The sequence below is a fragment of the Aotus nancymaae genome, unplaced genomic scaffold (genome assembly GCF_030222135.1).
Source record: "Aotus nancymaae isolate 86718 unplaced genomic scaffold, 86718_ANA_hifiasm-v0.15.2.pri h1tg000028l, whole genome shotgun sequence".
NCBI classification, from domain to species: Eukaryota; Metazoa; Chordata; class Mammalia; order Primates; family Aotidae; genus Aotus; species Aotus nancymaae.
Genome location: NW_026988441.1, coordinates 35,940,294 through 35,966,714, shown reverse-complemented (window position 1 = coordinate 35,966,714; position 26,421 = coordinate 35,940,294). Strand labels below are relative to the sequence as shown.

General features: G+C 53.9%; 1 protein-coding gene across 1 annotated transcript in view; it reads right to left on the bottom strand.

Moving 5' to 3' along the window:
* The window catches only part of ADAMTS10 (ADAM metallopeptidase with thrombospondin type 1 motif 10), a 30,279-nt gene extending 5,688 nt beyond the window's left edge, over nucleotides 1-24,591 (bottom strand). Inside the window, exons 1-20 of the mRNA XM_064381938.1 lie at nucleotides 20,697-24,591; nucleotides 20,090-20,436; nucleotides 19,112-19,268; nucleotides 16,068-16,285; nucleotides 11,828-11,911; nucleotides 11,553-11,698; nucleotides 11,108-11,151; nucleotides 10,874-10,979; nucleotides 10,640-10,786; nucleotides 10,324-10,465; nucleotides 7,348-7,455; nucleotides 6,554-6,699; nucleotides 6,396-6,459; nucleotides 4,439-4,541; nucleotides 4,004-4,137; nucleotides 3,793-3,916; nucleotides 755-835; nucleotides 494-657; nucleotides 269-395; nucleotides 49-178 (exon numbers count right to left, since the gene is read on the bottom strand). Of these exons, the coding sequence (XP_064238008.1) occupies nucleotides 49-178; nucleotides 269-395; nucleotides 494-657; nucleotides 755-835; nucleotides 3,793-3,916; nucleotides 4,004-4,137; nucleotides 4,439-4,541; nucleotides 6,396-6,459; nucleotides 6,554-6,699; nucleotides 7,348-7,455; nucleotides 10,324-10,465; nucleotides 10,640-10,786; nucleotides 10,874-10,979; nucleotides 11,108-11,151; nucleotides 11,553-11,698; nucleotides 11,828-11,911; nucleotides 16,068-16,285; nucleotides 19,112-19,268; nucleotides 20,090-20,436; nucleotides 20,697-21,000 (2,876 nt within the window). The 5' untranslated portion in view covers nucleotides 21,001-24,591. The remainder of the gene's footprint in view (nucleotides 1-48; nucleotides 179-268; nucleotides 396-493; nucleotides 658-754; nucleotides 836-3,792; nucleotides 3,917-4,003; nucleotides 4,138-4,438; nucleotides 4,542-6,395; nucleotides 6,460-6,553; nucleotides 6,700-7,347; nucleotides 7,456-10,323; nucleotides 10,466-10,639; nucleotides 10,787-10,873; nucleotides 10,980-11,107; nucleotides 11,152-11,552; nucleotides 11,699-11,827; nucleotides 11,912-16,067; nucleotides 16,286-19,111; nucleotides 19,269-20,089; nucleotides 20,437-20,696) is intronic.
* Between the last annotated feature and the right edge of the window lie 1,830 nt (nucleotides 24,592-26,421).

The following is a 26,421-nucleotide window of genomic DNA, read 5'->3' as shown; positions in this document are numbered from 1 at the left end:
AGCGCTCTCCTCCCACCCTGAGCAACACTGCCCTCTGGCGGCACTCACTCTGGTGGGCAAGGCTCCGTGTTGCAGGCGCGCTGTCTCTTGGGCAGCTTGCTGTGGGCGCTGCAGTAGTGGGGGGCGACTGCCGAGCTGTCCAGCTGGTTGCGGCACTCTACCGCCTGCACCTGACTACCTGGGGGAGGGTGAGAGGCCTGCTCAGCCCCTCCCAGCCCAGAGAACCTCGGCCCAGGTATCTTGTGCTTGCCCCCACCCCCGGCCTCACCGCCTGCACACTGTGCTGAGCACTTGGTCCAGGGCGCATAGTGCCAGGAGTAGGGGGGCAGTGAGTCACGGGCGATGGGGGCATTGAAACGGTAGCGGAGGACAGGCAGCTCGGTCCGGGCCAGCACCTGGAGGAAGGGGGCGGCAGCCAACGGATGGGTCGTGTGGAGTCTCTAATTCCAAAGGATGCACCTTGCTCCCCTCTTCCACCACCCCCCTCTGTTACCATAACGATGAGAGACTCATTGATGGGTCCCAGGGCTTCCAGGCTCTGGACTTGGTCTGGCCCCTGTCGCAGCTGAAAGGTGGTCCCAGCCAGAGGCAGGCGATGGGGTTGGGGGCTCCCGGGCAGCCCCTCCAGCAGCAGGGACTCCTGGTCTCCCTTCAGGGCTGGGGGACAGTGCAGGGTCTTGAATTCTAGTCATGCTGAAGCCTCTCCCTCCCCAACTGACCCCTAATCCTTATCCCCTTCCCACGGTCTGCTCACCCAAGTGACTGAGAGAGAGGTTCAGATCCTGGATGAAGATGTGGACGGAGCCTTTGGGAATCCAGACGACATCTTCGTACCCTGGACAGCAGAGCTCAGATGTCACCCACCTGGTGTGTCCCCAGCGCCTGCCCACCTCCCGCCCCTGGCCCATGAGGATAACAGCTAACCGTGACTGCACTAAATGTACATCTAACTTCATCTCTGCCCCACCCTTGTGAACTTGATGTTTCATTATCCCCATTTTAGGGATGACAAAACTGAGGCTCAGAGAAGCTAAGCAACTTGACCAGGTTTTATAGCTAGGAAATAGCTGGGTTGGGATTTTTTTTTTCTTTTTTTTTTGGAGACAGGATCTCTCTGTTGCCCAGGGTGGAGCACACTGGAGTCATCCCGGATCACTGTAGCCTCAGACTCCTAGGCTCAAGTGATTCTCCAGCCTCAGCCTCTCCAGTAGCTGGGATTACAGGTGTAAGCCACCATACCTGGCTAACTAAAAAAACCTTTTTGGCTGGGCGTGGTGGCTCACGCCTGTAATCCCAGCACTTTGGGAGGCTGAGGTGGGTGGATCATGAGGTCAAGAGAGCGAGACCATCCCGGCCGACATGGTGAAACCCTGTCTTTACTAAAAATACAAAAATTAACCGGGTGTGGTGGCATGCACCTGTAGTCCCAGCTACTTGAGAGGCTGAGGCGGAAGAACCGCTTGAACTTGGGAGGTGGAGGTTGCAGTGAGCTGAGATTGTGCCACTGTGCTCTAGCCCGGCAACAGAGCAAGACTCTGCCTCAAAAACAAACAAACAAAAAACCAAAAAACTTTTTTTTTTTGCAGAGCTGGGGTCTTTTTAAGTTGCCCAGCCTAGTCTCTAACTCCCAGGCTCAAGTGATCCTCCTGCCTCAGCCTCCCTAAGTGCTGGGACTACAGGTGTGAGCCACCGTGCCTGGCCTGGGCTGGGATTTGAACCCCAATTTTGCTGCCTCTCTATCCACTAATATAGTGGAATCTACCTTCCCATCCCCCCAGCAAGCCTGGAGACTTGCCTGGGCAGAGGGGAAGAGGCACCACGGGGACTCCGATCTATGTAGACGGACAAGGTGGAGTTTTAGCAGAGCTGGGTGTGCAGCAGACTCTGCCACTGACTACCTGGATGGTTCTGAGCGCTCGCAAACTCTACCCCTGTTCACCTGTGCCCCCAGGAATCCTGGTTTATCTGGCAGGACCCCCACAGTGTCTCCAGTGTGTCGGGTCCCATAGGCTCCACTTTCCCCATGACTAGGTGGTTTTTTTTTTTTTTGAGACAGGATCTCAATCTGTCACCCAGGCTGGAGTGCAGTGGTAGAATCGTAGCTTACTGCAGCCTCGACCGCCTGGGCTCAAGGGATCCTCCTGCCTCAGCTTTCTGAGCAGCTGGAACTACAGGTGGGCACCACCACACCCACCTAATTAACAGAATTTTGTAGAGTTTGGCAAGGTATGGTGGCTCACACCTGTCATCCCAGCACTTCGGGAGACCTAGGCAGGCAGATCCTTTGAAGTCAGGAGTTCCAGACCAGCCTAGCCAATATGGTGAAACCCCGTCTCTACTAAAAAAAATACAAAAATTAGCCAGGCGTGGTGGCACACACCTGTAGTCCCAGCTACTTGGGAGGCTAAGGCAGGAGAATTTCTTGAACCCGGGAAGCAGAGGTTGCAGTGAGGTAAGATCAAGCCACCGCACTGCAGCCTGGGTGACAGAGCAAGACTCTGTCTCAAAAAAATTTTTTTTTTGTCGAGTCGGGGTCTCCCTATGTTTCCCAGGCTGGTCTCAAACTTCTAGGCTCAAGGGATCCTCCCACTTCAGCCTCTCAAAGCACTGGGATTACAGGCGTGAGCCACTGTGCTTGTCTTAGTTTTGATGCCAGCTGCCAGGCTCCTTATTATAAAACCCCAGTGGGATCCTACTTGGGAATGAAACCCACAGCTTGCAACCTACTCCTGCCTCACCTGGTCACACTCCCTCCCTCTGACAGTGCCTACAGCTTCCTCAGCCTTCCAGGTATGTCCTGAGCCTCCTCCCCTCTTGCCCACTTCCTGGGCTCTCTCTCACTTGCCCAAAGCCCAAGCTGGAGAAGATGCTTTCTGCATTCTCTGAATACCCCCTCCCGCCTTTCCCTGCTAGCACAGAACATTCCCCCAGCTTCTGTGGCTCACAGAGGATGGAAAGTGATGCTCCCTTCCATCCAGACCTGGCATGAGCTCCTCCAGGAGGCAGAGGAGAGAGATTCAGGCTCCCATCTCCTGAGACACTCTTTTTTTTTGAGATGGAATCTAGCTCTGTTGCCCAGGCTGTAATTCAATGGCTTGATCTTGACTCACTGCAACCTCTGCCTCCCAGTAGGAGAATCAAGCGATTCTCCTGCCTCAGCCTCCCGAGTAGCTGGGATTACAGGTGTGTGCCACCATGCCCAGCTAATTTTTTTGTATTTTTAGTAGAGACGGGATTTCACTGTGTTAGCCAGGATGGTCTTGATCTCCTAACCTTGTGATCAGCCCACCTTAGCCTCCCAAAGTGCTGGGATTACGGGCATGAGCCACTACGCCCTGCAAGATACTTTTTTTTTTGAGATAGAGTCTTGCTCTGTCGCCCAGGCTGGAGTGCGGTGGCGTGTCTCGGCTCACTGCAACCTCCGCCTCCCGGGTTCAAGCCATTCTCGTGCCTCAGCCTCCTGAGTACCTGGGACTACAGGTGTGCGCCACCATGCCTGGCTAATTTTTGTATTTTTAGTAGAAACGGGGTTTTACCATGTTGGCCAGGCTGGTCTCAAACTCCTGGCCTCAAGCGATCCTCCTGCCTCGGCCTCCCAAAACGATGGGATTATAGGCTTGAGCCACTTTGCCTGGCTGGGCGCCCAGGACTTTTGGGGATTCCTGACACTCCACGGGAGGGGGCCCCTGGGGTGTGAGCAGTTAGTGATCTCAGCTACTTCTGTGGGATCAGCTCCGCCTCCAGCCAGCTGGCCCAAGGAGGGAGCGTGGGAGGGAAGCTGGAGGCTCTCACCGGCCCCAGGTGAAGCTGGGCCGAAGACTCCCTCGATGGTCTCGCAGGCACTGCCGTCACCGCCACACACTCGGCACTTGTCCTCCCGCAGGTCAGAGCCCAGGACTCGGTCACAACCCACATGCTGCGTGGAGAGGGTGTCAGCGAGGCGACCCTCACAACCCACCCCTGCTCCCCATCTCCTCTCCCACTCCCTGGGTGTCCCCTGCACCTTGCATTCGCCGCTGACGCAAATGTCCACCGTGTCTGGACGGCAGGGTGTCCCGTCCACCACGGCTGCCGCCCTCTCCGTGTAGAAGTTGAAGCCTTCCGCTAGGCATGTGAGCGAGCAGGCCTTCACGCCCCCTGGGGGGCACAGCCCCGTCACACCATGGGCCAGGCCACCCCGGGACTCCCTGCTCACTCCTTGGGGGAGTGAGGCAAGAGGGACAGACCCCAGACCCAAGAGGATGGGCAGCTTGGGCAGAGGGACTGGGGGCTCACAGCGTCCAGTCGAGGCCCCATGGTACTCTATCCCGGGTACTCTGGCTCCCTGTGTGGGGACAGGGCTCAGGCAGACCCTGGGAGGTTGCATTCATTCACCTGCTGCCAGACACTCCCACGGCTGCCCTTCATGGCCCCATGACCTTCAGAAACCCCCACTCACCTCCCCGGTACGTTTTCCACGTGTAGAATTTCCCACGAAAAGGGATGCTGTCAAATTCAGAACACTGCATTTCTCTGAAGTCTTGGGAGCCAGGGGGACAGTCCTGGGGGCAGGAGAGGAGAGATGGAGGGAGGCCAGGTTTGGGGGCTTGGAGTCAGAGCAGAAAAGGGGTTCTCAGAGAAGGATGGGCTGGAGGAGGGGGGCTGGAGGTAGGGAGGCTAGGGAGGAGGCTGTGATGGTCTGGGTGAGACTAGACCTGGAAGGTGGCCTGGGCTGGGCATGGAGATGCATCTGGGATGGGACTGGATAGATCCCTTATTTGGGGTTTGGAGGTGAGCTGGGCAGGAACACCTGGGTTTCTGGTTCCAGACTCTGGAGGCTTTTTTTTTTTTTTTTTTTCTGAGACAGAATCTCACTCACTGGAGTGCAGTGGTGCCATCTCAGCTTATTGCAACCTCCATCTCCCAGGTTCAAGCAATTCTCCTGCCTCAGCCTCCCAAGTAGCTGGGATTACAGGTGCTCACCACCATGCCCAGCTAATTTTTATATTTTCAGTACAGATGGTGTTTCACCATGTTCGCCAGGCTAGTCTTGAACTCCTGACCTCAAGTGATCCACCTGTCTCAGCCTCCCAAAGTGCTGTGATTACAGGCATGAGCCACCCCATCTGGCCATATGGAGTCATTCTTGGGAGAGGAGGTCTAGAAAGGATCAGGGTTTATAGAAGGTGCTAACGTGGATTCCCTGAAAACCTGGGTACCCCAGATGGTGGGGCTGAAAAATCCAAAGCTCTCACTGCCCTCTGAAACAACCCCCCCCTCCCCAGGAAACCTCACTGGTGGTCCCAGGTCAGCTGAGGGCACAAGCAGAGGATAGACACCTGCCACTAGGTTTGGTGAGAGGCAGCTTCAGCTACAGCTTTGTGGGATGACAGAGGGCAGGGGTGGGACTCTTTGGGGGAAGTTGAGCTGTAAGCGGAGGGGACAGACTGGATGGTAGGGGGTTGTGAGGGCCAAGCAATGATTTCAAGGTGCGGGCTCGTCTCCTGAGTCTGAAAGTAGGAGGAAGAGAGAGAGCTGGAAGGAGCCAGGTCATTGAGGAAGAGAGGTTCAGGAGGAGAAGGTGGTGGGGGTCGGGGAGAGGAGGCTGCAGGTTCCTTAGGAGGTGGCAGGCACCCGGATGAAGCACTCTGATCTCTCTCTCTCTTTTTTTTTTTTTTTTTTTTGAGATGGAGTTTCGCTGTTGTTACCCAGGCTGGAGTGCAATGGCGCGATCTTGGCTCACTGCAACCTCCGCCTCCTGGGTTCAAGCAATTCTCCTGCCTCAGCCTCCTGAGTAGCTGGGACTACAGGCGCGTGCCACCATGCCCAGCTAATTTTTGTATTTTTAGTAGAGACGGGGTTTCACCTTGTTGACCAGGATGGTCTCGATCTCTTGACCTCGTGATCCACCCGCCTCGGCCTCCCAAAGTGTTGGGATTACAGGCGTGAGCCACCGCGCCTGGCTCTCTCTCTCTCTCTTTTTTCCCCACACTTAATTGTTTTAATTGGTGTACTCTCTCTTTCTTTTTGAGATGGAATTTGAAGCACTCTGATCTCTCTCTCTCTCTCTCTTTTTGAGATGGAGTTTGGCTCTGTCACCCAGGCTGGGGTGAAGTGGTGTGATCTCGGCTCACTGCAACCTCCGATTCCCGGGATCAAGTGATTCTCCTGCCTTAGCCTCCCTGAGTAGCTGTGTTACAGGTAACTGCCACAATGCCCGGCTAATTTTTGTATTTTTAGTAGATATGGAGTTTCACCATGTTGGCCAGGCTGGTCTTGAACTCCTGACTTCAGGTGACCCGCCTGCCTCAGCCTCCCAAAGTGCTGGGATTACAGGCATGAGACACCACGCCTGGTCTCTGATAGCTCTTTTTAATGCTTCCTCCTCCGCCCCCAAGGGATTTGGGATAACTCACATCCGTGTTGCAGGAGCGGTGCCGCCTTCTCTCACCCAGACAGTATTTGCCCCCGATGGTTGGTCTGGAAGGGGAAGTGGGACAGGAGAGAGATGAGGCAAGGGGAGATGGGGGCGGGGGTCGCGCAGCCCTCCCGGGTGGGGGTCCCCAGGGCTGACCTGGGGCTGTCGCAGTGACGACTAGAAGAGGACACGCCGCCGCCGCAGGTTCGGCTGCAGTCGCCCCACGGAGTCCATGGTCCCCAGGCTCCGTCCACGCCCTCGGGTCGCGACCCGAAGGGGACACAAACCCGCTTGTAGCACCACTGGGTCGGGGGAGACAGGGAGGAGTGAGTCCAGCCCGAGGACACTCGCCGGCCGCGTGCACCGTTCCCCGATCCAAGCCCCAGCCAGAGAGCTTTCAGCCCCTCCAGGATGGGACGGAAAGAGGATGGGCAGAGGCGGGGTGATGGGGACAGGGCCAGGTTAGGTAGGAGAGTGGTCTGGGAGACAGACACGGTATAAGCGAGAGGCGTGGCCTGAGCGTAGGGTGCAGAACCGGGAGGGGAGAGGTGTAGACAGGACCAGGATAAGTGTGGAGACGAGGTGGGACGTGGCTTCAGACCAGGGGCGGGGCCTACAGACAGTAGGCGTGGCCAGAGCCGAGGACAGCACAGGGGACGGGTGTGGCCAAGACGGGCGGGAGCAAACGGTAGGCGTGGCCAGAGCCGAGGGGAGGTGTACACGGCGGGCGTGGCCAATGCGAGAGGAAGTGGAACAGTAGGCGTGGCCAGAGCCAAGGGGAGCATAGATGGTGGGCGTGGTCACAGGTAGGGGGTGGAGAATAGATGGCAGGTGTGGCTAATGCTGGAGGGAGTAAACAATGGGCCGAAGGACACAGGTTGGTGGGCGTGGCCAACGCGAGAGGTGGATCAGGGGACGTGGCTCAGCGGGGTGCCTTGTCTGGCGCTCACCCCCTTATCGATGGTGTGCGTTTGGCACAGCGTGCCCTCGGCGGCTGGGATGCTGTTGGTGATGCACCGGTTGCTCTTGCTCAGACACCACAACTCGCTGCAGACCTCCTGCGGGCCGAGGCGTCCGCTCAGGCTCGCCCCCCTCCCTTCCTCCCTGGGGCAGCCTGACCGGCTTGGGAAGACCCAGATGTCCTGCTCACAGCCGGCCTGGAGCAGAGAGCTGCGTGCTCCCTTCCTGGCTCGCAGTAGGTCTTCGTGCATCCCCTTGCGGGGCATGGCCTGTGACTTATCCTCTGCCAAAAAGCTGCATTTATGGAACACCTTATGCATGCCATGTACCCATTAGGCAGTACTACCCCATTTTACTGGGAGAAAACCAAGATTCAGACAGGTAAGGTCACGTGCTAGAGGTCACACAGCTACTAAGGGAGTAGCCTGGAGTTTAACCCAGATCTTTAATTCAGAGTCTGTGCTCTAATTGACTTTGCAATTCAGATCCTGGTGCCTTCTGAGTTTCTGAAAGGAAACTTGGGACCTGCTGAGGGATGAACAGGAAGGATTTGGGGTTTTTTGGATGGGCAAAGTAGCTTAGAGGAAAGTGGTGGTTCTGAGAAATCGGGCCTGGATGGTGAGTAGGCCAAAGGCCTCATCTCTAGTTTTTTTCCAGCTGTTGGTTCTCTTTGTTTCCCCTATCTAAACTGGAGAAACCCCCCAACACTTTCAAACTGCGGGGAGAAGTGGGAGTCTGGGAGGGGACAATGCCAAGTTGGGTCTGTGTGGGACAGTCTTCTCTTTCTCTAGGTGAAAAATCAGCCCCACCCTCTTCCCATCTGAATCCTGCATAGGCTGGGCCAATCCCAGGGACTACTCTGACCCTTAAAGTTCAGATTAATGTCCCTGGAGGAGCCCCACTGTGTTCAGGTGAAGCAAAATATCTGACTGTCTTGGCTTACATGCTAAGCAACCTCCCAGGGTCTTTCCTCTAAGAAGTAGGTCATCCGTCTGTAATAATCAAGTGTAATTTCCCTCTTTGAACCCAATTCTTGTAAGCTTTCTAGGTGTGGGACTGGATCAATCAATGTCCACTGCAAAGGACCCTTCCTAGGTCAGCCCCTGAGAGATACCTGTACATACGTGAGAAGTTAGAAGAGTTGTCCTCAAACACATTCTCCCTCAAAGGTCCTCTAGAGTCTCTGCCTTCTGCCTTATAGAGGACAGTTCTCTGGAAAAAACTTATCTAAAAACAGCCTGTGTCATCCTGGCCATGTCTAAAAATATAATATCAGTCCAGTAGCAATCCCACTTCTGACACCTCTTAAAGAGACTGATTTCAGTCCTGCTTTTGGCCTCCTCTCCACAAGGAGGCACTGTGGTATATTTGAGTTGTGCAGAGACCTCAACCCTGCTACTGACTTGCAACATCAACATCTCTGGGCCTCAGTTTACTTATCTACGAGATAAGCAGCCTAATGCCTGCCTTGCCTATATAAATGGCTGTGAGGCATGGGCAGGGTAGATATGAAAGGGCTTGCACCAATGCTGTGGTGGGGTAACAATGACCACCACTATCTATGGACCAGGCGCTAGGCTGAACCCTTTATAATATTAACCAGTTCACATGTAGTAAATAAATGTAGTAAATAAATCCCCCTTTGCCGAGAGGGCCTGAAAGATGTACCTTCAAAACTAAAAGGCTCAATTCAATATATAGCCAGTGCCAGCCCAAGCTTGATATTTTGACAGCTCCTCCCCTCCCCTGCCCCTTTGTGAAATTTGGAGTCATGACAGACCAGGATTTAAATCCCAGCTCTGCCATGGTCTTGAATTGTGGCCTGGGACGAGTCAACCTCCCTCTGCTATGCTCAGTCCCTTCCTCTGTAACTTGGGGTATAATACGATTGTCAGGAGTTTAGATGATGACACACAGCACATACTTAGCACATAGTGAGAGCTCAGTAAATGTCAGCTACCACCATCATTGTTAGGATACCTGGGTCGCAGCAGATGTTCAGGGGTAGTGTTGGAATTCTTTAGGAATTCCTTAGAGGGTGCTGTAGTTTCTAGCTGAGTTAGTGTGGGGCGGGGGGTGGGGGGCGGCGGGTCAAGGGTGAAATGTCAATGAAATAGAAATTGTTCCAGGGTTTTGTCACTGTCTTGCAGTGGAATGAAGGGAGGGCAATTTGCATCTGATCCTTTGAGTTGTGAGGGTGTGAAGAACTGGGACTGGGCCCCTAGGGGTGAGACTGTGGGGAGCTGAGAGATGCATTTAGGGAATCGAGACAGGTGGGCAGAGGAGGAGCAGACCCCGGCTGAACCCTGGAGGCTGAAGCAGGAAGCCAGTAGGTTTTCAGCTTCCTGGGGGGGAGCTGGGAGTAGACCCTCCTACGCCCAACTCCCTTCTCTATGCACAAATGGGGCTTTAGGAGTCTAAATCTCGGAGTAGAATGCGGAGAGGTCAGGAGGCTCAAAGCTCCCCCAGCCAAGAACTGGGGTCAGGAGAGCTTGTGAACCAGTCAGTGGGCAACGTGGGGAGTGAAGGCAGGGAGGCCCTGGAAGGTTCTGTCTAGTTCTTTGCCAAGTAGGGAAGACGGCTCACCCCAGGGAAATGATTTCCATCAGGACTAGATGTTTAGTTAAAAACTGCCCGAGCGACGGCTTGAGACTTTGATCCTGCCGTAGCCCACAGGGAGTCTAATGTGCCAGACAGAAGGTGGCCCCCGCAGCCTAGCCCTCAAATCAGGGGTCCGGAGAAGCAGGTGATCCCATTTTTGTTCCCAAGCACTGTCTGATTCTTTGGGATATTCTGCACACTCCACGCACCTCTGTCTTCCCAGATCCCCATGGGCGTTCACCTCAACCCCCTTCCCAGCCCTCCCACCCCCCCACTTCCCAGGTGGGTGCCCTGGTGGGGTTCCCTCCCCCACCCCCAGCAGCCCCCTCCCCTCCCAGGAAGGAAAGCAGGAAGGCTCTCTCTACCCCGTATTTACACTGACGCGATTTGACTCCATGCTGAAAGCGGCATTGCTCATCCGCATCGTAGGCCTGGCCTGGCGCCACTGTCGGGTACACAAAGTCCTGTCTTGGGGGCCGGTTGTTCAGGCAGAGACCCAGGCCCGAGCTGCCTCAAGAGAAAAGCAACTGTCATGCTAGGTGGCTGCAAGTCAAGAGCTCAGGAGCCCCAGTGGGATGGGGGTCCCGGGGAGGAGCCCTGATTTCTATCATCCCCCAAGTCCCCCCCCGCCGCCCCACTGTGATGTGACCCGCTCTGAGGGACACACAGGTGCATCCTCACTCTAGAAAGCTGGTGATGTAGTCACGACTGCAGGATGACCACACGAATGGGTTGGTCTTCATGGTAATGTGAGCAGCCATGAGCTTGGCCGGGTCCTGACCACGGGCCCCGCAGCTGTTTCCCACGCCGTCATGGTTCATGCCGAATCTGGGGAAAGGGGTGTCGGCTCTGCCGGGCACCGAGGGACCCGCCCAGCTCCTCCCGTCCTCCCCCTCCTGTGTCCCCTGGCCTCACGTGTGCCCAATCTCGTGGGCAATGGTGAACGCCGTGGCCAGGCCAATGTCCTCATTGACGCTGCAACTTCTCTCGCGCTCACACATTCCGCCCACGGGGGCCAGGCCTGGGAAGATGGGCATGTGGGGATGGGGCTGGGGGCTCAGGACAGTGCTGGCTGGCCCCATCAACCTGCCAGGTCTCACCCCAGCCCATAGCCTTCATAGATGCCTGAAACCTACGGGGCTCAGGTACCTAGTGTGCCACAGGGTTTGTTCTTGTAGATGCAGATGTCATAGCTGTGAAAGGAGAGGGGGGCATGAGGGGTCTGGGCTGTCTCTCTGAGCCCTGCTGATGCCACCATGCCCAGCTCTGGGGGTTGAGCTCTGTCTGGGAAGCGCTATCTGCCTCTCACCTGAAGCTGCGTATGGGAGTGACTAACTGACCAAATGAATGAATGAATGAATGAATCAATGAATGAATGAGTGGGAGAAGGAGCGAATGATCACATTCGTGCCCAAACAGCCCCAAACCTCCCTTACCCATTCTCAAGCAGCCCCTCCCCAACCCTGGCTCCCTCAGGGGTGGCCCAGGCTCCCCTGCTCCTCCCAACCCCCAGCAGAAGTCATCTCTGTTTGGACTCTAACGGTTCCTGGACCTGTTTTCTCAGCCCAGTCCCGGACCTCTCCTCTCCCCTCACCGTGTGATGAGCACCGCTGTGTCATGGTTAGCCACACCGTTCTCCGGAATGGCATTGCCATGGCCACTGTGGTTCACGATGGATTTCTGCCACTTGCAGAAGCTGTCCAGGGACTTCCCGGCGTGGTGGGTGATCTCCAGAGTGGGCTGGGATGGACAGAGGGAAGTGCATGGGCACCCACCACCCAGAGGACAGCAGAATGTGCTGGTGTGAAGGGGAAGGGGAAGGGAAGGGGAAGGGGAAAGGGAAGGGGAAGGGGAGGGGGCCCCCCGCACCTGGTCCTCCGTGAGCAGGATGAGGCGAGTCACGAGGATGTTAATGGTGTTTCCCAGACTCGAGTCCTGGAAAAGTTTGGCAACCTGACCTCCAAGAAACAAGAGAGACCGAGTCTTAAGAGAAGCCCAGGGTAGAAAATGAAAAGCAAAAACAATGACTTAATCAGGCACGTAATGTGTGCCGGGTCTTAGGCTAAACATGCTATTAGGATTTTGTTGTTGTTGTTAGACATGAGGGCTCGCTATGTTGCTCAGGCTGGTCTCGAACTCCTGACCTCAAGTGACCCTCCTGCCTGGCCTCCCATAGGGCTGGGATTACAGGTGTGAGTGGCCACACCTGATCATGCATCAGTCTTTTCATGAATAGGTACTTTTTTTTTTTTTTTTTAAATGGAATCTCACTCAGTTGCCCGGGCTGGAGTGCAGTGGCGCAATCTCAGCTCACTTTAACCTCCGCCTCCCGGGTTCAAGTGATTCTACTGCTTCAGCCTCCCAAGTAGTTGGGACTCCACGTGCACCACTATGCCTGCCTAAGTTTTTTCTTTTTGAGACAGAGTTTCGCTCTTGTTGCCCAGGCTGGAGTGCAATGGCGTGATTTTGGCTCACTGCAACCTCTGCCTCCCAGGTTCAAGTGATTCTCCTGCCTCAGCCTCCCGAGTAGCTAGGATTAAAGGCAACCACCACCGTACCTGGCTAATTCTTTTGTATTTTTAGTAGAGACGAGGTTATACCATGTTAGCCAGGCTGGTCTCAAACTCCTGACCTCAGGTGACCACCCACCTTGGCCTCCCTTACAGGCGTGAGCCATCGCACCTGACCATGGCCGCCTAATTTTTGTATTTTTAGTAGAGACGGGGTTTCACCATGTTGGCCAGGCTGGTCTCAAACTCCTGGCCTCAAGTGATCCCCCTGGCTTCGCCTGCCACAGTGCTGGGGTTACAGGTGTGAGCCACCGTGCCTGGCCATGTATCTTTTCATGAATAGGTGCTATTATCATCCCCAATTTACAGACAAGGAGACATGTAAAGAGAGGTTAGGACACAGCTGGTAGGTGTCAGAAGTAAGACTCAAGTCTGGATTGCTTACCAGAACATTTCTTTCAGACTCCTCCAAGTTCAGCTTATCTACTTGTGCAAAAATGCTGCGTGCAGTATACATCCAAAGGATTATAAATCGTTCTACTATAAGGATACATGCACACGAATGTTCATTGCAGCACTGTTTACAATAGCAAAGACCTGGAACCAACCCAAATGCCCATCGATGATAGACTGGACAGGGAAAATGTGGCACATATACACCATGGAATATTATGCAGCCATCAAAAATGATGAGTTCGCATCCTTTGTAGGGACATGGATGAACCTGGAATCCACCATTCTCAGCAAACTGACACAAGAACACAAAATCAAACACCGCATGTTCTCACTCATAGGCGGGTGTTGAACAATGAGAACACACGGACACAGGGAGGGGAGCACTACACACTGGGGTCTGTTGGGGGGGAGTGGGGGGGGATAGCGGGGGGTGGGGAGTTGGGGAGCGATAGCACGGGGAGAAATGCCACATATAGGTGAAGGGGAGGAAGGCAGCAAATCACACTGCCACATATGTACCTATGCAACAATCTTGCATGTTTTTCACATGTACCCCAAAATCTAAAATGCAATAAAAAAAATGCTGCATGCATACAGATGTGGACCTGTGTGTACTGCTAACCTCTTTTTTTTTTTGAAGATGGGGTTTCACCATGTTGGTCAGGCTGGTTTGAACTCCCGACCTCAGGTGATCCGCCCTCCTTGGCCTCCAAAGTGCTTGGATTACAGGCATGAGCCACCACGCCCGGCCTCACTGCTAACCTCAGTGGGTACCTGCAAGCTGTGATTTATGTATTTATTTATTTTGAGATGGAGTTTTGCTCTTGTCACCCAGGCTGGAGTGCAATGGCTCACTGCAACCTCCGCCTCCCAGGTTCGAGCGTGATTCAACCCCTGCTTATCCCCCTGACTGCCTCAAGTGTCTTTGCCCAGAGGCGACCTGAGGGACGTACATGTCTGGCTTCATTCCACAGCTGTCTGAAGGTACCAATTTGCCCATCACCACAGGAAGATAAAACTGGGGGTAGGAGGCTCTGGAGACAGTGGTCAGAGGAAAGGAGGAAGCAGCTCCAGGGATGAGTGGGCACAGAAGACAGAGGCCAGGCTGTGCAGGGATCCTGGAGCCCTGGGCAGTAATTTCCCTGTCTGGAAATCCCCAGGAAATTTTTTTTTTTTTGGAGACAGTTTCACTTTGTTGCCCCAGCTGGAGTGTGGAGTGCAGTGGCACAATCTTGGCTCACTGCAACCTCCACCTCCTGGGTTCGAGGGATTCTCCTGGCTCAGCCTCCTGAGTAGCTGGGACTACAGGTGCTCGCCACCATGTCCAGCTAATTTTTGTATTTTTAGTAGAGACGGGGTTTCACCATGTTGGCCAGGCTGGTCTTGAACTCCTGACCTCAGTGATCCACCCTTCTTGGCCTCTCAAAGTCCGGGGCTTACAGGCGTGAGCCACTATGCCCGGCCGGCAACCCCCAGGAAATTTGGAAAGCCCTAGGGAGAAAGGCCAGGCTCAGGAACAACGGAGTGCCATCAGTGACGGTGTTACACAACATTTTGGACCCACTGCCTGTCTGCTAAACTTTTTGTTTTCCCTTTTGCTTCAGTGAAACAAGAGCACCCATTCATCAAGCCCTTACTATGTGCCAAGTACCCTACCTAGCTTCCCTCCCACCAACCCTTACTCTCTCGGTAGCAACCGTTATAACGCCATTTGATAGAGGGGTAAGCTGAGGCTTAGAGACGTCAAGAGATCTAGGATGGAAATTGACTACATTTCAATGTGGGTCTGGGATGTCAACCTGTTGGAATTTATAAGTAGGTGCTTGTGCAAGAATGCTGCACGCATACAGACGTGTGCCTATGTGTATACTGCTAGCCTCAATGAGTACCTGCGAACTGTTATTCATTCATTCGTTCATTCATTCATTCTGAGATGGAGTGTCACTCGTTGCCCAGGCTGCAGTGGTGCGATCTTGGCTCACGGCAACCTCCACCTCCTGGGTCCAAGTGATTCTCCTGCCTCAGCCTCCCAACTAGGTGGGATTACAGGTGCCCACCACCATGCTCAGCTAATTTTTATATTTTTAGTAGAGATGAGGGTTCACCATGTTTGCCAGGCTGGTCTCTAACTCCTGACCTCAGGTGATCCACTCGCCTTAGCCTCCCAAAGTGCTGGGATTACAGGCGTGAGCCACTGTGCCTGGCCTGCTGTGATTTATTTATTTATTTATGAATGAATGACAGAGATCATAACCATAACTCACTGCAGCCTCAAACTCCTGGGCTCAAGTGATCCTCCTGCCTCAGCTTCCTGAGCAGCTGGGACTACAGGTGTGTGCCACCATGCTCTACTAATTTTTAAATTTTGTGTAGAGATAGGGTTTCACTATGTGTCCCAGACTGGTGTGTGTTTATTTTTTAATTTTTTTGAGATGGAGTCTCACTTTGTTGCCCAGGCTGGAGTGCAGTGGCGTGATCTCAGCTCACTACAACCTCAACCTCCCGGGTTCAAGCGATTCTCCCACCTCAGCCTCCTGAGTAGCTGGGATTACAGGCACCTGCCACCACGCCTGGCCAATTTTTTCTATTTTTTAGTACAGACAGGTTTTCACCATTTTAGCCAGGCTGGTCTCAACCTCCTGACCCCAGGTGATGCACCCACCTCGGCCTCCCAATGTGTTGGAATTACAGGCGTGAGCCACTGCGCCTGGCCTGTGTTTATTTTTACACACAGCAAACACTTACATGTCACCTACTGCATGCCAAGCACTGTTCTACGTACTTTATCAACACTCTGGATCTACCTTAGCTTTATAAAGTAGGTACCACAATTATGCCCATTTTACAGATAGGTAAGGCAAGGCAGAGAAGTGAAGTAACTTACTCAAAGGCAGACAGTTAAAAGGTGGCAGAGCGGAAATGTAAACCCAGGCAGGTTACCTCTGCCCCAGGGTACCCCTCTGCGTCTAGTCGCTGTGCTATGCCCTTTCTCCTTGTTCACTGCCATGCGTAACCTTCCTTTCTCACCTTGCCCGTACGTCAGGGATTCGGCGTGGGATGGTAGCCACCACCCCCTTGCCTAACATCTGGAGGCTGGCTCCAGGTCCTCGGGGCTGCAGGTCCAGGGAGGGGAAGGCACTTACAATGTTCATGATGGCCAGCACATACTGCTCCACATCCCGGCGCCCGTGATAGGCCACCATCATCTTGTCAGCCACCACCAGGGTCTCCACGTAGCGCTCTCGGCTGACCGATCGCTTCAGGCCTGGCTGGCCACGCTCTGTTTCATTCCCCAGCGGCCTGGCAGGTGGCGGCTTCAAGGTCCGCAGCCACCACGGCCGCCCTTTCCATGGTTTCTCATCTGGGGGACCCAGTAGAGCAGTTAAGCCCTGTCCTGCTGGTGGGACTCAGCTGCCTGACCACTGTCTTGTCCAACCTCTATCTGCTCCCCCTCTACCCAACAGTCTGGACAGACAATTTCTGGTCATTCTGCTGCCTTCTCTTATCGTCCAGCTACATATTTGATGGTCTATCTGCTCAAATGATCTCCCCCACCGGCCTCCCAAAATGCTGGGATTATAGGCGTGAGCCACCATGCCTGGCCCTCATTTTCTATATGTATATTTTGAGACAGGATCTTGCCCTGTTGCCCATGCTGGAGTGCAGTGGTGTGATCATGGCTCATTGCAGCCTCAACCTCCCTGGCTCACGTGATCCTCCTGCCTCAGCCTCCCAAGTAGCTGGGACCATAGGAGTGCACCACCACACGTGGCTAACCAATGGGCTGCCAAACACTGCATCTTTTTTAGTTTTTACTTTTGAGAGGGAGTCTCACTCTGTCACCCAGGCTGGAGTGCAGTGGTGCGATCTTGGCTCACTGCAACCTCCGCCTCCCAGGTTCAAGCGATTCTTCTGCCTCAGCCTCCCGAGTAGCTGGGATTACAGGCGTATGCCACTATGCCCAGCTGACTTCTGTATTTTTAGTTGAGATAGGGTTTCACCATGTGGGCCAGGCTGGTCTCGGACTCCTGACCTCAAGTGAGCCACCCATCTCAGCCTCCCAAAGTGCTGGGATTATACGTGTGAGCCACTGTAATTGTGTGTCTATAGGGCATCTTGGCAGTACCATGTCTATTTTTTTGCCAATGTCCTACTACTACCTGAGAATATTGTAGTCTACCATGATGTCACTGTCCCACTGCCAAATTGTTGAGGCGAATCACAGCCTGACTTCTCCCATTGTTGGCTGTACAGCTATCCAGCTGTTCCACTGCCTGTATGCCAAGCTGTTCAGCCACCAGCCTGTCCTGCTGCCCAGATGTCCAAGGAACACTGGCATGGCTGTCCCACAGCTAAGCTGGTTGGCTGAACCAGTGTCCCATGATGACCAGCATGATTGTACGATCCACTGACAATTCCACTGCCCGAATGGAAGGGTGTGAACCAGCCTGTTTTGCTGTCTGAACTGTGTGCTTGCACGTCGCGCTGTCCTAACTGAGCAACTCTCCAATCAATGCACTGCCCAGTTAAATCAGTTCTAACCACAATGCACTGCAGTTAGAACAATCACACTGCCTGACGCACTGCAACCAGACGATCTCATGGACCACCCAACTGTGATCATGTGTTACCCACACCTTCTGTTTGTACAACCACTGTGGCTGTATGTCTACCTCAACATCCTACTCTCAGACTGATTATACATTTAATTCAGTATCACACTATTCTGCTTTTCCATCTAACATTCATCTGATTTTCTTTATTTTTTTGAAATGAAGTCTTGCTCAGTTGCCCAGAGTGGAGTGCAATGGAGCAGTCTCGGCTCACTGCAACCTCAGCCTCCTGAGTAGCTGGGATCTCACTTCACTGCAACCTCTGCCTCCTGGGTTCAAGCGATTCTCCTGCCTCAGCCTCCCAAGTAGCTGGAATTACAGGTGTGTGCCACCATGCCCGGCTAACATTTTTGTATTTTTAGTAAAGACGGGGTTTCGCCATGTTGGCCAGGTTGATCTTGATCTCCTGACCTCAAGTGATCTACCCGTCTCGGCCTCCCAAAATGCTGGGATAACAGACATTAGCCACTGTGCCTGGCCCTGATTCTCTATATGTATCCTTAGAAACAGGATCTTGCTCCGTTGCCCACGCTGGAGTGCAGTGGTGTGATCATGGCTCATTGCAGCCTCAACCTCCCTGGCTCAAGTGATCCTCCTGCCTCAGCCTCCCAAGTAGCTGGGACTACAGGAGTGCACACCACACCTGGCTAATTTTTTTAATTTTTTGTTGAGATGGTATCACACTACATTGCCCATGCTGTTCTCAAACTCCTGGGCTCAAGTGATCCTCCTGCCTCAGTCTCCCAAAGTGCTAGGATTACAGGTGTGAGCCACCATGCCCGGCCTGACCTGGTTTCCTAGCAGTACAATTGTGCTGGTAAATATCTTGTTGGTATGTAGCTTTCCTACTCTCATTTCCTAAATGCCTGATTGTACAACCATCCTTCTACCAGTCTGATTGTAAATCTGGCCTTAGGCTGTAAAACTGCTGGAGTATCTGATACAACCAACACACGAACTGTCTGATCAGACAATAATCCTAGAAAGAATGGTTATATACCTGAACACCTGTCTGGCTGTCTTACTCACTGCTAGGCCAGCTGACTATAGCAGGGATAGATTATTCCACTGCTCCACTGGTTCGCTGTCTGAGGATACGTCTCTGCTATTTTGGATGGAACTCCCTATTTTTTTTTTTTTGAGATGGAGTCTTGCTCTGTCACCCAGGCTGGAGTACAATGGCATGATCCCAGTTCACTGGAAACTCTGCCTCCAGGGTTCAAGCAGTTCTCCAGCCTCAGCCTCCCGAGTAGCTGGGATTACAGACACCCACCACCATGCTCGGGTAATTTTTGTATTTTTAGTAGAGATGGGTTTCACCATGTTGGCCAAGCTGGTTTCGAACTCCTGACCTCAAGTGATCTTCCTGCATTGGCCTCCCCAAGTGCTGGGATTACAGGCGTGAGCCACTGCGCCCGGCCGGAACTCCCTATCACCATGTCCCCTTCTCAGCAGTTCCAATCTTCCCCTCACAAAGCTGCCTGCTGACTTTCTGGATGAAAAGACATTGCTGCCTCAAAGGAAAGATACTGTGTAGCCAGCCCCTCTACCCATCCCCGGGAAGACCGATGTACCTCTCACTCCACAGGCTGTGTCCAGGTGGGGGTGACGCAGAGAGGAGCGCTTGTACACCACATGTGGTCCACCTTCCTCCGGGCCCCGAGAACCCTTGGGCCCACCTTGCAGTGGCTCAATCAGGTACTCTTCCTCGTCTGCCACAATCAGGCCATGCTGGGTTTTGGGGAGTGGGACAGAAAGCTCTCAGAATCAGGTTCTGAAGCTTAGGACCCCTGGGACCTTCTTTCTGTCTTTATGATTTCATTCTTATCAGGTTTATTTTGCTATTACTTTTTTTTTTTTTGGTATAGGTAATTAGTATCCATGCTATTTCTTTCTTTTCTTTTTTTCTTCTTTTTTTTGGAGACAAGGTCTCACTGTGTTATCCAGGCTGGAGTGCAGTGGTGCAATCATAGCTCACTGCAGCCTCAACCTCCTGGATTCAAGCGATTCTCTTGCCTCAGCCCGAGGAGCTGGGACTGTAGGAGTACACCAATATATCTGGCTAATTTTTAAATTTTTAAATTTATTTTTTCATAGAGATGGGGTTCTACTATATTGCTCAGGCTGGTCTCAAATTCCTGGCCTCAAGTCATCCTCCTGCCTTGGCCTCCCAAAGTGCTAAGATTACAAGCATGAGCCACCATGCTCAGCCTCTAATTTCTTTTTAGTTTTTAATTATATATATGTGCATATATATGTGTGTATGTATGTGTATACATATACATACACATACATACATATATATATAAATATATTTATAAATGCATAAATATATATATAGAGATGCTTAGCTCATTAATTTTCAGCCTTACCTAAGGCTATACATTTTTCTCCAAGTACTGCTTTAGCTGCACCCCAAAAGTACTGATTCGCTCAAAATACTTTAAAAATGTCCCACTATCATTCCTTCTCTGCCCTCTATGTAGAAGTGTTTTTCTTAACTTCCAAACTTGTGGGCATTTCTCCCCTACTTTCCAGAATCTTCAGCTCACCAGGCCTCCACAGGTGCTGATGGCCACATGGGAGCTGCTGGCCTGGCCCTGCAGGTGACCAGCGTAGAGGCAGTGGGGTTGTGCGGCCCTCTGCCAGGCCAGGCCCTCCCGTGTCCAGTACTCCACGGAGACGTGCCCTGCCAGTAGACGGGAGCTTCGGGTCAGGTTCAGCAGGAAGTGGGTGCTGGGTGCGGCCACCTTGTAGAAGAGGCGGGACTCGGCTGTGGCCCCCGTGCCCCGGCGCTGCCTCCGGGGAGGAGGTGGAGAGAAGGCCAGTAGTGCCCCGTTGTGGTCCACACGGGTGGGGAAGGCGATCTCATAGCTCTCCAGACTGGACAGGAACTCATCTGTGGGTGAGGGTCAGAGGCCTGGGTGGGCCCTGGTTTTAGTGGACCCCTGTGTCCTGGCTGTTAGGCTGCTGGAGCAAGTGACGCTGGCCTCACTGACCCCCGAAATCCAGGGAGTTGGCTGCAAGGCTCCCACCTGTTGACCCCAGGGCCTTCCCCCGCTGACCCCCATCCCAGTCCTCAATACCTCTTTCTCTTGGAGCCCAACTGGTCTCAAATTTTTAGCTCCCTCCCCACAGCCACCACCAGACTTCCCCTACCTTGAGATCGGAAGGCGTGCGTGACCTCGAAGGTGAGGCCCAGCCCCAGGGCGAGGGCCCAGCGGAGGATCTGGCAGGCGGGAGCCATAGAGGCCACGTGTCCACATGTCTCTCCCCAGCCCCGGCTGCCGGCAGCCCCCACAGTGCCGCCTCCCCTGTTCACAGCCTGCGCAGCATCACCGGGCTCCTGGGAGAGGGGAGCCGGGTAAGGGGGTGCCTGGTCCGTCCTGCTGTCCAGCACAACCAATGCCAAGGCCAACCATGGCCAAAGCTTTCCACCTGACTCTGAAGATTCTGAATACATTTTCTCATTCAGTCACTCCCCTCTCCCCACCTCCCCTTCTGGTCCTTCCTACACTCCAAGAGGACAGGCAGGGACTGGGGTGCTGGGGAGTACCTCCTAAGTGCCAGCTACTTGCCCCAGTCACCTAGGATGGAGTGCAGTGGTGTGATCGTAGCTCACTGCAGCCTCCACATCCTGGGCTCAAACAATCCTCCTGTCTCTGCCTCCCAAGTAGCTGAGATTGCAGGTGTATGCCACCACACCTGGCTAATTTTTTTTTTTTTTAGATGGAGTCCGGCTCTGTCACCCAGGCTGGAGTGCAATAGTGCAATCTTGGCTTACCACAACCTCCGCCTCCCTGGTTCAAGTGATTCTCCTGCCTTGGCCTCCCCAGTAGCTAGGACTACAGGTGTGTGACACCACACCTGGCTTTTTTTTTTTTTTTTTTTTGTATTTTTAGTAGAGATGGGATTTCACTGTGTTAGCCCAGGATGGTCTCGATCTCCTGACCTCGTGATCCACCCACCTCAGCCTCCCAAGGTGCTGGGCGTGACCCACCGCGCCCAGCCTAACGTTTTTGTTTTATTGGAGAGACAGGGGTCTCACTTTATTGCCCAGGCTGATCTTGAACTCCTGACCTCAAGCGATCCTTCCACCTCGGCCTCCCAAAGGACTGGGATTACAGGCATGAGTCACTGCACCCAGCCCACCATTGCATTTCATTTCAAAGTAACTGAGGTCAAAGTCATCACACTCTTTCTTTTTTGAGATGGGAGTCTCACTCTGTTGCCCAGGCTGGACTGTAATGGTGCGATCTTGGCTCACTGCAACCTCCGCCTCCCAGGTTCAAGCGATTCTCCTGCCTCAGCCTCCTGAGCAGCTGGGACTACAAGCATGTGCCAACACGCATCGCTAACTTTTTGTATTTTTAGTAGAGAGGGGGTTTCACCATGTTGGCCAGGCTGGTCTTGAACTCCTGACTTCGCATCACACTCTTTTTATAGATGAGGAAATAGACTCAGGAGTGATAGAATTTGCCCTGGGTCACACTGCTAGAAAGTGGTGGAACCTGGGTTCTTTCATTGATGGAGGGTGGATGGGGGCATGACAGCCAGGCATGCTAAGGATAGCAACCCCTACTTGCCCTAGCCCTGTGGGGTTCAGTCTCTTAAGAGTGACAGATGACAGTCAGGTGAATGGAGAAGAGTTCAGGTTGTGACATGTTCTGTAGAAGGTATCAATGGGGAGATTGGGAAGCAGAGGTTCAAAGCATGAGATCAGTGGTGTGAAGAGACAGGAGGGTGCACCAGGAGGGGAAACAGGAAGGTCAAAGGCTTGAAGGTGGGGTAGAGCCTGGCATGGACCCAGGCAGGGTGGGTGCAGGAGAGGAAGGGGAGGCTGGCACTTGAAGGCTTGGGTGGCCAGTGTGAGTTTTCAAGCCAGCTTAAAGCTAAGGCTAATCCTCCGGTCCCGCAACCTCATATTCCCACCCACGCACCCAGTCAGTCCCGGGCCCTGTCTGTGGAGTCTCCGAAATGGGTAGCATGGTCCAACCCACCCACCCTAGGCTTCTCCTCTGCTCTGTGTTTCCTTCCCTCTTCTCTTTTCAGATTCTTTTCAAGGCTCCAGGCCAGCCCGCCCTGCAGGTCTCAAGTCTCTCCAGCATCTGCCCCAGGCCAGCCTGCCGCAGACACCCGAAGCGGGCCACCACCTTGTGCCAAACCTTTTCCCCCACCCTCCTGTCTCCACCCTTCTCCTCCTCTGTGCAAAATCCCTCAATCACACAGTCTTGTTTTCTTTGCAGCCCAGCCAAGTCTGAGAGTCCAAGTCTGAGAGTCAATCCCCAAACAGGGCAGTGCAGCCCCAAGGGAGGGAGGGAGCCAGGTTTTTGCCAAGTTGCTGATGGACCGAGAAGCCCGCATTCCCCACTTCTGCTTGGGACCCTCCAGTGATGGGAAGCTCACTCACAGATACTGTGACCCTATTGCACACTTTAGCTGGGCTAATGTCCCTTCCTTTTGTTGTTGTTCATTTTTTGTTGTCGTTGTTTGAGAGGGAGTCTCCCTCTGTCACTCAGGCTGGAGTGCAGTGGTGCGATCTCGGCTCACTGCAACCTCCGCCTCCCAGGTTCAAGTGATTCTCCTGCCTCAGCCTCTCGAGTACTTGGGACTACAGGTGCGCACCACCACGCCCAGCTAATTTTTGAAGTTTTAGTAGAGATGGGGGTTCACCATGTTGGCCAGGCTGGTCTTGAACTCCTGACCTCATGATCCGCCTGCTTCTGTCTCCCAAAGTGCTGGGATTACAGGCATGAGCCACTGCGCCTGGCCTTTTTTTTTTCTTTTTCTACCTTTTGGGGGCTTCAGTTGGTGGAGTAGTGCTGGGCTCCTGTATGGATCCTTCCCTCGCCTGCTCCCTGCACCTGGGCCTCTCTGGGCCTTGGTTTCTTCTTCTTTGGAGCCTGGGCAGGGAGGGGTCAAAGAGGAGCCGGGCTGATCTTCAGCACTGACCTGGGTCTGTAGCTCAGGGATCGTTGAGGAAATTGACCCTCTCTCTGCCCCTGAAGAACTTCCCTTAAACTTTTTCTTTCTTCTGTTACTAATGAACCCCTCCAACAAGACCCACCTCCTCTCCCTCTCCATCTCTTCTTGCTTCTCCTTTATTCCTTCTTTGGAGGTGTCAACCAACTCCCAAATCAAGGCCCTTCCTGGTTGGGAACCTCTGACGCCCCCCTCCTGCCCTAAGCCGCCTCTGAAAGGTAGCAACATACACATTGCAAGTGAAGCAGGGGCCTCCCCCACTTCTCCATTGGCTCCCTCCCTCCTCTCCCGTTCTTGCTTTGCCAGGCCTGGTGCCCCGTCCTCCTCCTAAGGGGCTCTCTCTGGTCTTGTCTAGAGTGTCTTTGGGTCTGTCCCGGTCCCAATACCCCCAGTCCTTATCACTGTCCTCTGAAGTTAGGCGCTCCTCCCCAAACCCTCACACCCGCTTCTGTGCTTTGGACTAAGGTAGGGGGTGAGGGGCAAGGCTTGGGACATTGTGGGAGGACCCAGCATAGGGGTTACGGGCAGGGGCAGGGGACTCACCTGTGCACAATGCATGGGGTTGGGGGAAGAGGGGGTCTGCAGAAGGCTCACAGGTGTCTGAGCTGGGGCCCTGCTCACAAGGTGCTGGAGAGGTGTGACACAGCCCAGGGTACCGGGTGGTGGGGGGACATGAACAAGGCAGTGTGTCTGGGGCAGAAGATGAAGCTTGAGAGGGGCTCAGGGACAGAGATGGTGGTGGGCAACGGGATGTCAGAGAGGGATCTGCACTGTGGCATGTGTGGATTACATGCATGTGCATTACGGCATGTATGTGAGTGTGTGGCCCTGTGTGACTGCATGACTGCATATATATTACAGCATGAGTGTGTGACCCTGTATGTGAGCGTGACTGCATGTGTATTACAGCATGAGTGTGTGGCCCTGTGTGAGCATGTGACTGCATGTATGACTCACATGTGACTGCATGTGAGACCCTGTGTGTGAGCGTGACTGCATGTGTATTACAGCATGTGAGTGTGTGACCCTGTGTGACTGCATGACTGCATATATATTACAGCATGAGTGTGTGACCCTGCGTGACTGCATGTGTATTACAGCATGAGTGTGTGGCCCTGTGTGAGCATGTGACTGCATGTATGACTCACATGTGACTGCATGTGAGACCCTGTGTGTGTGTGACTGCATGTGTATTACAGCATGTGTGACCCTGTATGACTGCATATGTGTTACAGCATGAGTGTGTGACCATGTGTGTGAGCGTGACTGCATGTGGATTACAGCATGAGTGTGTGGCCTTGTGTCTGTGAGCAAGTGACTGCATGTGGATTATAGCATGTGTGTGACCCTGTGTGTGACCCTGTGAGCATGTGAGTAAATGTGGATTACAGCATGTGTGTGAGACCCTGTGTGTATGTGAGTGTGTAACTGAATGTGTATTACAGCATGTGAGTGTGTGACCATGTGTGTGTGACTGTGAGCATGTGACTGCATGTGTATTATGGCATGTGACCGTGTGTGTGACCGTGTGTGACTGCATGTGGATTATAGCATGTGAATATGTGTGTACCCAGGCCTGGCCATTCCTCCAGCCCCTCCTCCCTGAAGGCAGGAGGGAGGTGGCCAGCGTGGGGGAGGGTGCCAGGCCTGGAGGAGGAAATGCCTCCTGGAAATGGAAATGGCTTAGAAACAGAGGATCCGTCCGATCCTATCCCGGGGATCCTGGAAGGACCCTCAGCTCTACACCCAGACCTCTCCAGCCAGGCTGGGGGGACAGGGCCGACGGCAGGTCCCCCGTAGAGGCCAAGGCCGCGTCTGCCCAGGCAGAGGCCCCAGCCTTCCGGCTGCCGGCCTCCTCCCGCTGCACATCTGGCCGGGCCGGCAGGAGGCAGCCCCTGCCCGGAGAGTAGACAAAGGCCCAGCTGGGGCCTGCGGGAGGAGGGGACCGGCGCCCGGGCTGGTCCCCGACAACCGGCCGCTAATTAAAGGCCCTGAGCCCGACCGCTGGAGACACCCTGAGACAGACGGCTGTGGCCTCAGTGACCAACTCAGGGGAAGTGGGCGGCGCCACTCCCACACCCAGACACACAAACACACACTGGCAGCGACACACACACACACACCCTGCGCAGCCAGAGACCGGCGCTGGGGCACTGCAGACCCACAAAAGACGCCAGGACGCCTCCCCCGAAGAGACACACGCCGACAGGCTCAGTGCACACTCACAAACACATGAAGACACAACCACACACTCCCAGACATGTGTAAACACGCACACACTCATTTACACACGCACACAAGGGACAAGCCAGAGAAACACACGGACACACAAATACACACACCCGGGGCCTACGCACACAGAAACACACACTCACATACACACAGACAACCCAAGGAGACAGACACACAGGCCTATACTCGGACACATACACACTCATTTGCATGCTCACACCAGACCAGAGACAAACTCGAAAGTCCTAGACACGGACCCAGACACCCCCCCACGCACCAGACACACACAGGCATTTACACACACATCACAGACACAAACGCACAGATGCTTGGGGACACACACACAAACCCAGACATACACACTCACCTCCAAATCTGCGTGCACACAGCAAACCCCTATGCGCATACACTGAACACACACACAGGCAGACACACAACAGAGACGCATCCCCAGACACTGACACACACATGGAATGCACAACCACTCTGCCCCTACGTGGACGTTCACACACACACCCCAAACCAACCCACAGCCACCCCGGTCGCGATCAGTGGCGCGCGCACTTGGGGACCTCCGGCACCGACTCGAATCGCACAGCAGGACGCCCTCCCCCATCCAGGGCACCAGATCCCCGCGGCCTCACCGCCCGATGAGGACACACAAAATCCC